A 12,042-nucleotide genomic window follows, 5' to 3' on the forward strand; every position below is an offset into this window, starting at 1 on the left:
TGTGTGTGTGTGTGTGTGTGTGTGTGTGTGTGTGTGTGCGTGTGTGCGTGTTTGTGTGTGTGTGGGTGTGCGTGTGCGTGTGCGTGTGCGTGTGTGTGTGTGTGTGTGTCTGATTATAAGAAAGATTTTGAGTAAGAACAGAAGCCATAAGTGTGAAGTGTTAGAAGAGCAGGATCATTACCCTACTCTAAAATAATAACCCAAAGTATCGATTTAAATAATCAAGCGTATCGTGTTAGTTCTGGCAGGTCACGTGAGTCAAGCTTGCATCAGCTGATCCTGCTCTACCTATAGAAATATGACGCAATCACAGCTTCCGGTTGAAAATCCATTCAGCTAATAGCAGCTTATCGCGTTGCTGAGGAGCAAATTACCCTCCTCCATCCCCAGCTCCACCTCACATTTACAATCGGGACTCGACTTCTGTTCTTCCTTTTCATAAGTCTCAACTACATTTGAATTCTGTGTTACACTTAAATGTCTTTGAGAACTAATGACATCTGCTTGTTCTGTTCTGTTTACCCGGGGTTATCGCTGCGCTCCCTGCTTTTATTCATGCTGGCTGCATGGATGGGAAGGGAGTTTTGCACAGAACAGAACCGCCAATCTAAACTGTATGCTAATTGTCAATCATTTTTGACAGTAGTGAACCTGACAGAAATATTATTTCAGTCACATAATAGGTCACTTTCACTTTCATAAACGCAACACAAAATGAAAACAGTTGTTACTAAATAAACAACAAAATCAAATTGTCATTTTCAGAATGTATAATGTTCAGTAGCACAGAGATGGAACACACACGCCCTGTGATGTGAAAACAAATAAAGACATTTTTCTTCACACTTTGAGGCTGAATCATTTTTCACTGACCATGTTTTATCGTTCGGTGTTTTCGCTCTGTACACACATGCACTTTACATACGCATTCGCACACAATTCCCATCTGACTCTAAAAGAGGCCATGCTGACAGAATTTATATGACACACACACCATGCACATCACACCTCTAAGATGTTGTGTGTTTGTACAGTTTATGCGTTGTCAATCAATGGTGGCAGAAAAAATACAGTCTGAATTGAACATGAAGATAAAAAATTATACAAATTTATGAAATAAACAGCAAATCTGCACACAAGAACTTTTGTCATAGTTTGATTTCCACACCCATTCAAAAACAACTGAGCTGGTTCTTGATCTAAATTATTCTAATGATACTCATTTGATTCATCTACTGACTAGATGTTTATATAATGTAGTTAAAGATGATGCAGTTAAACACTGGCGTTTACTCACCCTCAGTGTGGATAGCAGACACGTAAGTCCAGTTGTATCTCTTCACTATGTCCACCATGGCTCTGGCCTGCTGGGCGTCCGAAGGCACGACCCTCATGAAGTATTTATAAAGTGATTTATCACTGAGGTCCATGCTGGTGGCGGAGTATGCGATCTGAGGAATGTTAAACAGCTGCAGCAAATTCTGCACTTGAATGGCCACAGAGCTTGAACCCGGACCAATCAGCCCCACAATCGGCTTCTTCCCTTTCATGGGTGTGGCTCCCGGGTCGGCGCATCTGGTCCCGCCCCCTCCCGCGGCCTCCTCGGCATCATCGGCGGCGACGAGGGAGTCCCGTATAAACTCGATGCTTTGCTCCAAGGCGACCGCGGAGTGCCAGCAGGAGTCTCGGATCTCGCAGCCTAGCGTGACGTTGGGGAGGATTTTGGGGTCGGCGTTAATCCGGTCCAGCGTGTGCATCATGGCCTCGACGCGCTGGATGCCGTACTGCTCCCGGACGGCCCCGCATTTACGCTCGTGCACCTTGTCGGCCGGCGGCTGGTGGTGCACGGAGAAGAGGGCTCCGATGATGATGTCGCCGGGGATGTGGGCCACGACGCGCCGCTCTATGGACTGGGCCGCCGTCACCACGGATGCGAATCGACAGAGGAGTACGGCGACACTGAGTGGGCACCATGTGGCCATTTTGAAGAATGACAATGAAAAGGGGTTCTACTGGTTTTGTGTAGTCTTTAGTCCAGCGGCTTTGAGCAGATCAAGTCAACGGCAGTGGGTTCCACTGGCTCCTCACCGAATCCGTCTAGACAAAAAGTAAATCCGGGGTTCCTGCAGCTCTCAACTGTGCTGTCATTTGTCCGAAAGCTTCTACGATGACCCCGAGCGGGATGCTGGGTCGTTGCCGTGGCAACCTCTAGCTGGGGACAGCATGAGATGATCAGCCTCATAACCTTGAATCACAGAGCAGATGTACACAGCAATATTAATATCCACAAGCAACACAGAGAATCTTGGAAATTTTTATCTCTACATACGTATGAATAATTTAAGCATTTTTGGATCATTTCAATTTAAAATATTGATAGACGAATTATTAGACCATAGACGAAAATAATTATGATGTATTATTTGATTAGCACACGAGATCTGAGCAAGTGCCAAGATTTACAAGAATAATGATTTACATTTAGGTTTGTTCCTCACAGAAAGCTAAAGCAACATTTGTATGTTATGATACTTTTATGATGCTGTTTAGGCCATGTTGGGAGCTTGACAACCTGTGATCACCATTTACTGCTGTTGCACAGAGAAGTAAACCTTCTGCCTAACAATCCCCATTTTCTAGCTATGGGAGAAAGAAACTTTTGTTGGGGTTTGGAATGACATTATGGTGAGTAAATAATATCACAATTGTTAGGTGAACTTGAATGGAACATTGTTTATTGGGTCAGAAAACAATGGACAAAGCAACACTGAAGAAGTCTGTCAACATATGGTCAAGAACCACAAACAGAGGGACAATTTACCCAAAACAAGCACTAAGGCCAGTCACAAAACCAGTCAGTCTTATTCGGCGCCAGTGCACACCATAGACAAAACCAAAATGAGGTAACAATTTACTGAGGAATTGACTCTGTCTCTGAACACTCACAAAAAGAATAGACTTCCATCGTGTGGTTTACACAAGCAGCTCATTTGAGTCTCTCAGAGTAATAGCATATATAAATGAAGAGCTGCATAAATAAATTCCCTCATTTAGCGGCATCTAAAGGGACAGTCTCAAACACCAAACTGCAGACTGGCTCCTTGTTAAATGTGCTGTATGATGTCCATTAATAAGGGACTGTGATTTCTGTCATCATAAAAGAAATGACTTTTAAATAAAATACTGCAGCTAAAGCTCAATGGAAGAGTTTAAATTAATGCATCATGGTGAATGGCTCTAACAGAACAAAAACAATAGAGAACTCCAATCCCATAATATGCGAGTACACGTTGAATTCAGACTGGTATTTAATGATCACCCCACTTGAATTAATCTTAATGTCAGGCTGATAGAGTAGAGAGTGCCACTCGAACCCTCGAAGATAAATGGAAATTGAACGGGACGGATGAGAGTGAACGACCTTGCCGTAACGGAGAGCTGTGCGCTGTCCGCGGTGCTGAAACGCATCCGTTCGATTCGCGCGACACCGCAGTGGCCAAAAAACACAATGTGCTAAGATATATATGATAAACAGCATCCTTTACCTTCTCACCCTAATGCAAAGAGGTTATCTGACAGCCACTGTGTGTACAATACATACACATCGCATTGCAATTACAGAATTTCCAATAAATCATAAAGCTTTGCCTATAGGCTATAACATTGCATTTGCAATACATACGCACGGCACTGCACTAAAACATTTCCATTAGTTCAAGTGGGCTTAAACGTTATGTGCAAATTGGTACCCGTGCAAACGAAATGCTCGCGTACTTGCGGTCGTTACGCAGCCTTTAGCGTCGATAATCTGCAGAGAGAGCAAATAACTCCTCATTCCAGAACAACATCGCTCCCACACCTCCAAACTGTTACCCGTATCTACGCACAGGTTTTCTGTGGCGCTAATGACGGTCTTTCTTACCTGCCCGCTACCCGTGCCACAATCCTTTAAGGTCACGGACGATGCCTCCCACAGGTGTAATTTTGGAGATTTGGGGGTTGGTAGCCCGGTAATCAGCTGGGCACCGGAGAGCAACTACTCTCGTGTCGTCTCGGCTCGTCTTCTTGTCACGCACTGACACTGCCAATGCGTGATCGTGTACACACATCCCGGCGCCAGTCCGCGACTCGCTCCCCCCCAACCCCCCCCCACACCCCCCGTAAACCCCGCGACTGGCTGAATCCAACCGGCGGTGTCACCTGCAAGCCTGTGCTTCTCTAAACGAAAAAGAAAACGCGCATTCTGCTGGTGTTTGTTTAAATTACTGGGGAATCTTGTATGGGGAATATGCGTGCGAACGGGCACAGCGGAGTTTGACACGTTTCCCGCTGTTGCAGGTTTGAGTGCAGGTTACGGCGAAGGGTACGCGCACAAGATGACCGAAAACAATATCAGTTTTTCTTAGTTTTGCTTTGAAGCATCATATGAGGCAACAAAAATATGTAGCCCATATTTTAAAATGCGAGCAGGTGGAAAGCAAGCCCCAATTATTCTCCACCTAAAAGAGACACAATCCTGAAGAAGCCCACCACCTCGTGGTAGCCTACTTTTCAATTCGGGACTAAATTTGAAAACAGACACAACACAGCTCCTGTCAAAATCATTTACAAAATCAAGATAAACACAAACGCACCAATAAACCACGACTTTGCGTATGTTAAACATAATCCTAATCATGTGGGGCTAGTTTTCGGCTATGACGTTGTTGAACCATCCCGTCGAGAGACGCATTTCGACGATTAATCCACTTTTTGCCATGGCAACCGCAAGAACCGTTACATCGGCGCGCCACAACAGGGCTTCATTTTCCCACTCGCTCTCGAACTGAGAAGTCAAGAAAAAGAACCAAAAAACACCCGCCGATCGATAACTTGGTATTGATACCAATCTCTTGTGTTGGCAGTGGCACGGGTGAATAAAGCAGTAGTCGGTTGACAGGATGGGGTTTTTTAGTCAGAGTGGTTTTGGGTTTCACGCGGGATTAATGCGCCCGCCAATTGCGCGTGGGATTAACAACCATTAAAAGGGCAAAACCACTCCAGCAGCCTCTTGTGATGTTTACCAGTGTGCTGATGGGCAAAAATCTTTCTGTTTCCCCCCTCACACATTTCTCCCCTCAACCTGCAGGAAAGACCAGGTGGGTCCAGACTGGTTCAGGTGAGTTAGTGCTGGTTTTTCGTGTTGGCCTATGGTGATGAAGCTTGTTAACCATCATGGGTTTAGTGGTTTAATCGAATACATATGATGCGTAGACACCAGCAAACCCTGAAAACCAGCATCCAATCCTGGCAAGTGGTCTTTATAGCAGGCCACAATTCAGCCAAAACAGGTTCTTAACCTCAGAATTTTGCCCTGCATTTCTCCTAAACGCACACTCACGTCTGGCCGTAGATGCATTTGAGCTCAGTACAAAATGGATTAAAGAACAAATCTGTCCCTACATTCATAAGCAAACATCCAAAAGGAATAAACAATAAGCTAAACATTAAACTCACGCTAAGGCCGGCAGCTTTTAAATCTTTTCCGCCAAAAGCAAACAGAGAAGTCATGTAATATCATAAAAGCATATTTATCTTAAAAGATGGCTTTATAAAGCTCAATCTGTGATAGGCTGGAAAAGCTCAGGACAATTCTCAGGGTAATTTTTGTAAAATTGGGATGGTGGCTACATTTTTGATAGGGCAGGTCACATGTTCTTGAATGTAGTAATGGAAAAGGATAGTTCACCCAAAAATACAAACCTGTATATGATTCTTTTCTCTGTGAAACACAAAAGAAGATATTTTGAGAAATGTCTCAGTGGATTTGTGTTCATACAATGGAAGTCAATGGGGTTCAGTGTTGTTTGGTTACCAACGTTCTTCAAAATATCTTCTTTGTGTTCTGCAGAAGAAAGTAACTCATACAGGTTTGACATGACATGAGGATGAAGAAATTATGAAATAATTTTAATTTCTGGTTGAATCGTCTCTTTAATCAGCCAAAATATTTTTCTCTCACTACACATTCAGTTCACAACCAAACCTGTCCACTGTGATGTCACATTTATATGTTTGACTTCCTGCTTTTTCTTCCAAATATTCAACAACCTATCAACCCCTTCTGGAATGTTTGTAATATTATTAATGTGTGTTAATTATAGAATTAGCGTGATCGCGGCTTGCGATAAATTACGTTTGAAAGCTGAAGAGCATCCTGAATGCTTCTTAGAAAGTACAAGAGTAATTGTTCAATGGCTTCTGGGGTCAAATTGCCATGGCAACCCCTCCCAATCTCTTTAAAGGCATAATGACGAGTAATCAGAGTCTGAAGTGTGTAATTGAGCCCTCAGTCAAATGCAAGAATACACACACGTCAAGTAACCCCCCAAAATAAACAAGCAACAAAGTTCAAACACAACCAAAAGACACACACAGTTGTCATTTAAATACAGAAATATTACATGAAGGACATGACAGCTTTCTAAAGTACTCTTGAATATACACACAAACACGTTAAGAATCTGGACGTCTGCGTGGGATGAAACTGGTGTGAGTGACTCACAGTCTGCTGTGCTGCTTTATGGAGACACACAAGGCTTTTATCCACTTTCACACACCACACACAAAAGACCACAAGCAAAAGTGATGCTATTTTGCATTTTACACTACAAATCATATTATCAACATCACAAACTTAGCAACAATTTTTTACATATCCTCTATGTGATTTAATGATTACAGCTGTCATTGACTCCTCAGTAACTTGGAAAGTAACTTGATCAGTAACCTAGAAAGATGAATATTAACAATTAATTTTCATATTACATTACATTCATCTTGTGACATCAGCCGTAAATTGAAATTGTTTTGTAGCGTACCAAGTTATTCTATGTTGGTAAAAGATTACTAAAACAAAGTATTTTTTTCTGGCCTGTCTCCAGAACGCTCATGATTTAAACAATTAGTGCATCTCAACATTTTTCCTCACTGAATTCAGCTTTTAGTTGTAAAGACAAAACACTGTAACCCATCAAAGAAGAAAGCAAGAAACTGAAGGACAGTGTTGTCGTTTTGAGTGGGCAAGCGTGTGACGGGAGAGATTATTGCTTTTACACACACACATGAACAAACCCATAAAAATGATGCCATTCTAAAATAACACTGACATAATCTCTGTTGCCATAGAAACACTGATGAAATATAAAGATTCCTGTATATGAAATGCTGTTATCAGTAAGTGATGTTTATAGGGACATGAAAAGCTTTTGACATAAAGATCTCTCTCTCTCTTTTCAAGCACATCATGTTCTGACAGAAACTCACTGAGTATCTGAAGTCTGCATATTATTTCTATTGTATTTTTATTTAAACAACTTTGAACTTTAGCAAGTACTGGATTTACACTAAAACCAAATGACAGATTAATAGCCAAGCCTTCCTGAACATGTGAATTCCACTGGATTGGATTTACCCCGTTAAAATGGTATATCTTTCATGCAGGCTCATATAATTCTGCAGAATCACAGAACAAGCTTATAATGGGATACCCAACAGATGGAGCAGCAGTAAACAGTTGTGCTTTCTGGAAACCAGGCCTATTGAGGGAAAAGAGAAGGAGAGCAAATTATTAAAGAGAAATGATCGCATATGTCAGCCCCATTCAGTGGGTCTCTTGGCTTTCATCCAATGTGCCCAACAAATTCCACCTCACACTGCCCCCTGCAGACCAGTCAGATCAGTTATATACCAGTTATATACAGTACATATACAGTAACATCTATACATAACTTCTATTCATTTTCTGTATGTTTTTGTCTGACTTTAATATGTAAGTAAAACCGGCTACACAATTAATTTTAACTCATTATTGTACATTTTCAAGTTGCTGAAAAAAGTTGAAATTATTTTGGTGAGTAGACTAAATGTAAAAACATTTAAAATGGTAAATTAAAATGAATTGCAAAGCATTGTATGAGGACATATATCATGCGCACAGAGTTCAACTCAAGCTGAATAAAACCCACTAAAACCATGTTGTGCACCAACAGGTTGCATCTGTCAATCAAAATTAATTATGTTGACTTTGGTTATTTGCGCTGGTAATTGGGTTCAGACTAATGGCCTTTCATTAAAGAAGTTAATCAAACTCTAAATGAAATGATCTCACGCTCCACTCAAGCGCGCGCATTCCAGAGTCCCGAGACCTGGGTGCATGATTTTATCCCAAGCATGTGACACAGCTGAGGGTCGTGCATGTGTGCGTTTGGGGAGGGAGGGTACGCAATGCAGTGGGTAAAGAGAGAGAGAGAGAGACAGAGAGAGAAAGAGAGAGAGACAGAGACAGAGACAGAGACAGAGACAGAGACAGAGAGAGAGAGAGAGAGAGAGAGAGAGAGAGAGAGAGAGAGAGAGAGAGAGAGAGAGAACAGAGCACAGAACAGAGACCAAGACAAGACAGAGAGAGAGAGAGAGAGAGAGAGAGAGAGAGAGAGAGAGAGAGAGAGAGAGAGAGAGAGAGAGAGAGATTAATAAAGTTTTCCTAAGTCTACTGAAAATGTTTCAGGCTTTTTTCGTTGCTCTGCGTATCTAATGTAACTCACTCTCTTTGGATAGCTCACCATGAACCCTTTATTTGTCTCTCTGCTCCTCTTCTTCATTCAGTACCCGCGTCCCTCTCTCCAACAGTTTCCAAGACCATGCACCACTGCAGAGGTTCTCCAAAACAAGCAGTGCTGTCCGGTTTGGCCCGGGGACGGCTCGGTGTGCGGGAGCCTTTCGGGTCGAGGGTTCTGCCAGGATGTGACGGTCTCGGACCTACCCAACGGGCCGCAGTACCCCCACACCGGCGTGGATGACCGGGAACAGTGGCCTTTAGTCTTTTACAACCGAACCTGTCAATGCGCAGGTAACTACATGGGGTTCAACTGCGGCGAATGCAAGTTCGGGTACTTCGGGGCCAGCTGCGCAGAGAGGCGCGAATCCGTGCGCAGGAACATCTTCCAGCTGTCGATAACAGAGAGACAGCGGTTCATCTCGTACCTGAACCTCGCCAAGAACACCATCAGCCAGGACTACATGATCGTGACGGGCACATACGCGCAGATGAACAACGGCACGATGCCCATGTTCGCCAACATCAGCGTGTACGACCTGTTCGTGTGGATGCACTACTACGTGTCCCATGACGCGCTGCTGGGGGGTCCCGGTAACGTGTGGCCCGACATCGACTTTGCGCACGAGTCGGCGGCCTTCATGCCCTGGCATCGCGTTTATCTGTTGTTTTGGGAGCATGAGATACAAAAACTGACCGGGGATTTTAACTTCACCATCCCGTACTGGGACTGGCGTGACGCGGAGGACTGTCAGGTGTGCACGGATGAACTGATGGGAGGGCGCAGCCCCCTGAGCCCAAACCTGATCAGCCCATCCTCTGTATTCTCATCTTGGAAGGTAAATTACGTTCAGTAAAGCATTATTCTTAAAAGACAACGCATTGGTAATACTTTACAATAAGGTTTCAACGGTAAATGAATTTCTTAATCTTATTTATGCCAATTACAACAATTATTAATAGTAATAATTACTAATTTTATTATTTATTTATATAATTTTTAGTTATATATTAACATAGATAATGCACAAATGTATCAATAAACTAATACCAAAAATACAGATATAATACACATATAATGCTCATACTGTATATTACAGCTAATGTTTACTAATACATTTACAAAAAAAGTCAAATGTTAAAACACATTGTAAATTGATACTAAAATTGATGTTTATTGTCAAATCAAAGACTGAGAATTGTAGTACAATTGTGACATGATAATTTATGAATCAATATTCATTATTTTAATGTATTTATTGCGTTCTAATGGGTATGAATATTAAAGCATAGTATTCCCAAATAATTGTAATAATTAAAGTTTGTATACAGAATGTCGCTAAATCAAATACATACACTGAGAAATATGAAGATTACAAAACAAATTCCCGTTGCATCCTATTACATCTACATCCGTTTCAATATGCATAAAGTTATTTAATAGATCATTCTAAATTATAATGATTATATACATATATAAATAATAGACCGTTATTTATTATGTTGCAAAAATCAATTAAGAAAGAAAGCTCATTAGGCATCATGTTTTTGACTGAGATTTGGTTCTATCACTTCTCTTTCATTTACAATTTAAGTGATAAAACACATCTAGAGCGAAAAGCTCCATGTAGTATGAAGCAGTCCCATGTGACTAAAGAGTGACGTCACACACCATTGATATTATAAAAGCGTGATTGTGTAACACTGCCAGAAGCACAGGGTGGACTGATCCACGCAGCAACTCTTGTGACTTGCAGTGGAATTTGGGGGTGTAAAGAAGTCACATGTGTTTCTGACCCTCAAACCCCAATTAACTTCAGTATGTGCTGGCAGGCTTTGGATTTCATGATGAAAACCCTCTCTGAATGGCATTTAGAAACTATAGACCTTTCACGCATCAAACACAAACCTGCTGCAGGCCTTTTGCATTGAGATGCTTTTATAAACACTAATATTTTGTTCTTGTTTTCCAGGAAAATATCTAGACAAATCAAACATAATTTAATTAGGTTTAGGCCTGCTAAAATAAACAAACATAAAATACTTTTTTTTACCTTTTTCACAGGTTTAGTTAAGGTATATCCTGCACATTTTAAATTGAATATATGTATTGGACATTTGGTTGGTTGTGGTTTATCGCTCAAGATTACTGACCGTTCACAGAATAATTATTTAATCCGTCTTTTGATGTAATTTCACATGATAATGAATGTTCACATACTTCACCTATACAGGTGGTCTGTTCACAACCCGAAGACTACAACAGTCGCGCGGTGCTGTGCGACGGGTCACCCGAGGGGCCATTACAGCGCAACCCCGGCAACCACGACCGAAACCGTGTCAGACGGCTGCCCACCTCTGCAGACGTGGAGTCAGTGCTCAGACTAACAGAGTACGAGACCGGACCAATGGACCGGCGGGCCAACATGAGCTTCCGGAACGCTCTGGAAGGTAAAGCAACACAACAACAACACTGTTTTACACAACTTTTTACACGATTTAACACAGACTCACCTGTGCGTTTGTGGACGCAGGTTTTGCGAGTCCAGAAACAGGTTTGGCAGTTACAGGTCAGAGTCTGATGCACAACTCCTTACACGTCTTCATGAACGGATCCATGTCTTCGGTTCAGGGCTCAGCCAATGACCCAATTTTTCTTCTGCATCACGTCTTTATTGACAGGTAGCACGCACACATCCCGTTCCACATTTCAACAAACATTTTTACAAATAAAGGCGGATACAATTCTTTACACAATTCAATCACAATACATACATGTGTGTGTGTTTAAGCATCTTTGAGCAGTGGTTAAGACGACATCAGCCTCCGCGCACACATTACCCGACAGCCAAAGCCCCAATCGGGCACAACGACGGATATTTCATGGTTCCCTTCATCCCTCTGTACAGAAACGGAGATTATTTCATCTCCACCAAAACTCTGGGTTATGAATATGCATATTTACTGGACCCCGGTGAGTTATTCACACACAGCAAAATCGCCAGTGTTAAAAAAGGTCAAATTAACACGCACAGTGTATAGGATATAATCCACTTATATATACACTGTGCGTGTTAATTTGTCCTTTTTTAACACTGGCGATTTTACTGTGCATGCACGCACACAGATTATTTTTTCATCTCTGTTGCTTTTTGCGTAACTGTGTTTGACGTCTCGCAGGCCAGCGGTTCGTGCAAGAGTTTCTGACGCCGTATCTCGAGCAAGCTCAGCAGATCTGGCGCTGGCTCCTGGCTGCGGGAATTTTGGGGGCGCTCGTGGCAGGAATTATCGCGACGATCATCGCCGTGGCGTGTCGCAGGAGGCAAAAAAGATGGAAGGTGTCGGAGTACGGAGAGAGACAGCCGCTTCTGAACAGCAGTGAGGAGGACGGTTCAACTTCATATCAGACGAGGCTGTGAATCAAACACAACCACTACAGGCACGTGTCA

At 42.4% G+C, this 12,042-nt stretch overlaps 2 protein-coding genes across 2 annotated transcripts; one reads left to right on the forward strand and one right to left on the reverse strand.

Moving 5' to 3' along the window:
• Positions 1-1,289: 1,289 nt before the first annotated feature.
• Positions 1,290-4,119, reverse strand: grm5b (glutamate receptor, metabotropic 5b). The gene is made up of 2 exons (XM_057351770.1): positions 3,923-4,119; positions 1,290-2,245 (listed from the first exon to the last, which is right to left on the reverse strand). Exon 2 carries the CDS (start codon positions 1,980-1,982, stop codon positions 1,290-1,292), a length of 693 nt encoding a protein of 230 aa, XP_057207753.1. The 5' UTR covers positions 1,983-2,245; positions 3,923-4,119.
• A 4,344-nt stretch (positions 4,120-8,463) lies between these two features.
• tyr (tyrosinase) lies at positions 8,464-12,014 on the forward strand. Its single transcript, XM_057351084.1, has 5 exons — positions 8,464-9,432; positions 10,828-11,044; positions 11,128-11,275; positions 11,386-11,567; positions 11,774-12,014. The coding sequence occupies exons 1-5, from the start codon at positions 8,602-8,604 to the stop codon at positions 12,010-12,012; spliced, it is 1,617 nt and encodes a 538-aa protein (XP_057207067.1). The 5' UTR covers positions 8,464-8,601; the 3' UTR covers positions 12,013-12,014.
• Positions 12,015-12,042: the final 28 nt, after the last annotated feature.

The sequence above is a fragment of the Triplophysa rosa genome, linkage group LG14 (genome assembly GCF_024868665.1).
Source record: "Triplophysa rosa linkage group LG14, Trosa_1v2, whole genome shotgun sequence".
Taxonomy (NCBI): Eukaryota; Metazoa; Chordata; class Actinopteri; order Cypriniformes; family Nemacheilidae; genus Triplophysa; species Triplophysa rosa.